This window comes from Triticum dicoccoides, chromosome 5A (genome assembly GCF_002162155.2).
Source record: "Triticum dicoccoides isolate Atlit2015 ecotype Zavitan chromosome 5A, WEW_v2.0, whole genome shotgun sequence".
In the NCBI taxonomy this organism is placed as follows: Eukaryota; Viridiplantae; Streptophyta; class Magnoliopsida; order Poales; family Poaceae; genus Triticum; species Triticum dicoccoides.
Window position 1 is genome coordinate 445,607,206 of NC_041388.1, and position 3,076 is coordinate 445,610,281.

Genomic DNA, 3,076 nt, shown 5'->3' on the forward strand with positions numbered 1-3,076 from the left:
GGGTTCTAATCATCAACGGTTCCATCGTTACAAATATAACAATGCCCATTATATATAAATAATACAATCTGTATAAATATAACACATCGACGGGCGCGCCGCCGCGCGTGCCATGCTAGTATAGAGATTATAGCCCTATCGTTGCCAGTATACCCTGGCTACTCCATATGGAACGATCTGTTGGATATTTGTGGTCAGGTTGTTCTGACTGAAGAACAAAGGGGCGTTTCTTCGTGCTCCTTTAAACTTCATCTGCACGTTTTAAAGCCAAAACAAAGGGACGTTTCTTCGTTCTCCTTTTACATGGAAAATAAATCAAAAAGGTGTGTACTATATAGTCTTCAGTAATTTATCAGAGATGTTGTTTGCTCTTCGGTGATGTGAGCTCAGTTTCAACTTTTAACATATATAGAGTCTTCAGTTATTTATCTTTCCTCCACCAATGCTCGACTCGATCAGTCGAAAACAATCTGTTGACTTCTGCTCCCCCCAGCCGTATAACGGTATGAACGACACCCTTTTTGTTGTCTGTTTGGCGGAAACCGACATGGACATGCAGCTTTTCACCAGTCAGTCCATCTAGACATTCAGCCCCCATTTTACATGTAGTTTGGAGTTTATCTTGTTCTGGCTCAGTGTTTGGGAATATGCAGCAGATATCAGAGAAAGCTCAAATAGAAAAGAACTTGCATTGCATTAGCGGAGGAGACATTGCATTTCATTGTGTCTGCAGCATTCAATCCAAAAACTCTCGAGCGAGCTGCAGAGCAAACAAAAACATACACATCATTCACTTCAAGGAACGCTCCAGCAGCTATACTAGCTGGTGTAGCAGGTTGGGTCTGGTAGACAGAACACATATACGATCAAGTTGTAACTCCACACTTCTAAGGCATTAAAGATGCGTTTTATGTGCTACTCCATCTGTCCCATAATGTTTAGCAACAGCTATTCCCAGAAGTTTAGGTTTCAACATTTGTGCATGCAACCTGTTTTTAAATTAATGTTTAGCAACAGCTATTCCCAGAAGTTACAAACCCAATTAGCAAATCTGCCATCTCCCTACAAGAATCCGACATTAGCGGTTCACCATGATTCCCAAAATGGACCACCATTGCTAACAAGACTCCAAGGTGCCACTGTCAGGACAAGACACGCTTGCCCACCACAACAAAAAACCTATGCGTGTGTCCCAGCACACCTGGAAGTTTGAACGGCCCTTGCTCGCTATCAGAATTGAATAAGATGGTAATACAAAAAAGAGTGTCAAGACACGCTTGTCAACCAACAAAAAGAGGCTATGCCTTCGTCCCAGCACCCTTGGAAGCTGGTACGGTCATCCATCGCTGCCAGATTTGCATGAAGTGATAAAACGGAAATATCAGCCCAGTGCCGTTAGCGTGCCAACTATCTAAACCCTCACCATCAGTTTCTTCTGTTCCTGCACAAGTCCACAATCACGGTTAGATTTCAATCAAGTCCGTAAGTAGACATGGCTGCACAAACCAAAAACAACAACATGCTTCAGCTTCAATGAAGGGACCACACTTACTACGGAATACGCCAAGGCAAGCGTACATCAGCATACTGGCTTTCCTCCCTTCATGAGTCTCCTTTTCTTTTTTCTGTATAAATACAGAAAACATGATGAGACTTACGCATCAACAGCAAGTGGACAAACATGTTTGCATCGACTACAAACATCAACACACTTGAATGAAACCATCAACCTCACAATAAATACACCAAAAAACAAGAAAGTTTGTTTTTTCAAGTTCAGTCCATCAACATGTGATTTGACATTGAAAGATAATGTGACTTTCACATTTACATGTAAAATCGTCAAAAAGGAAAACATTTAGGTGTAAGGAATGGCTTCTAGTATATATATCATCATCAGTTTCATGAATTTAACAGGCCTCAGCCGACTATGAAAAGAAAATACAAGTGCTACTAACATATATTCAATCCTAGACATTGCACTTCATAATCCGTAAGCTTGATATGCATTCATGTTCCTACATGTCTTTACCTATCGCATGCAACAGTATTCTTGATTCAGAAAGAAATCTTATTCCAATGTAATATTTGTGTCTGATTACATGATTACTTTGTGAAAGGTCACCAAATGCATGTATGTACAAAATATATATGAGTGATATGCACCAAAGGTCCTAAAATTGGTTCGAGGGGTGTCAAATTAGTCTGCAAGTTGTTTATCACTGGTCCTATGCTGCCCAGAACACGTCTGACCTGCTAACGTGGCGCATTGACTGTTGCCACGTCCACATGGATCTCAGTGAGGATAACCGAATAAAATAATATTTGGCATAAACACATCTGGCTAGCCTCTCATTCTCAGTTGCGGTCCCTCTCTTTCATTCCATTCCTGTCCTCGAGTAAGATGAGACCAACTGCTGCCGCCCAATTGGCAGCCAGCACAGGGCACACCCACCTCACCTCTCCTACCGTTTTCTTCGTTATGTCGCTGCCTTTCCTGCTTGAGTCGCTGCTGCCATTGATGTGGACATGTGCCCCCACACCACCTAGTGCTGACTCCGTCCGCCAGAAGACCACACCATCGAGGCGAATCCAATCCTGCCACCAGCACCGTCCCGTGCATTGAGTTGCTCAAATTGTACGTTCCTTCCTCAAGTCTGGCCGACAACCACTGCCTTTGATCTCTGCCACCAGTGAGCTGTCACTTCCATCCACTCCACCCTGATCCCATCGACCCATGCATCTGCTAGGTATGGCCGAGGATGAACTGCTCCACTTAGGCCCAATCCTCGCCTATCATCGGTCCATCGCAGCTGCCAGCTTCTTCAGTGGGCTCGACTTGCAGCTCTACCGTCACACGCAGCCATGGATTCGCAAGGAAGCGACACTGCCTTCTTGTAGCTCCACCACACGTCACATTACTCCAGTGTTGTTTTCGTGCAGTTGATCAGAGCAGAGGAGAGAGCACGATGGAGGGGACCGCAGACCGGGCTTGCGGCTCACCGGTTCCAGGGTGCACTCGCTGCTTATGTGTGTGAAAAAGGAGAGTTGGGGACCACAAATGAGAATGAGAGGA

General features: G+C 44.3%; 1 protein-coding gene across 1 annotated transcript in view; it reads right to left on the minus strand.

Annotated features, from left to right (window-relative positions):
- Positions 1 to 979: 979 nt before the first annotated feature.
- Positions 980 to 3,076, minus strand: part of LOC119302222 — a 9,539-nt gene continuing 7,442 nt past the window's right edge. Inside the window, exons 3-4 of the mRNA XM_037579257.1 lie at positions 1,553 to 1,625; positions 980 to 1,441 (exon numbers count right to left, since the gene is read on the minus strand). Coding sequence (XP_037435154.1) covers positions 1,580 to 1,625 — 46 coding nt within the window. The 3' untranslated portion in view covers positions 980 to 1,441; positions 1,553 to 1,579. The remainder of the gene's footprint in view (positions 1,442 to 1,552; positions 1,626 to 3,076) is intronic.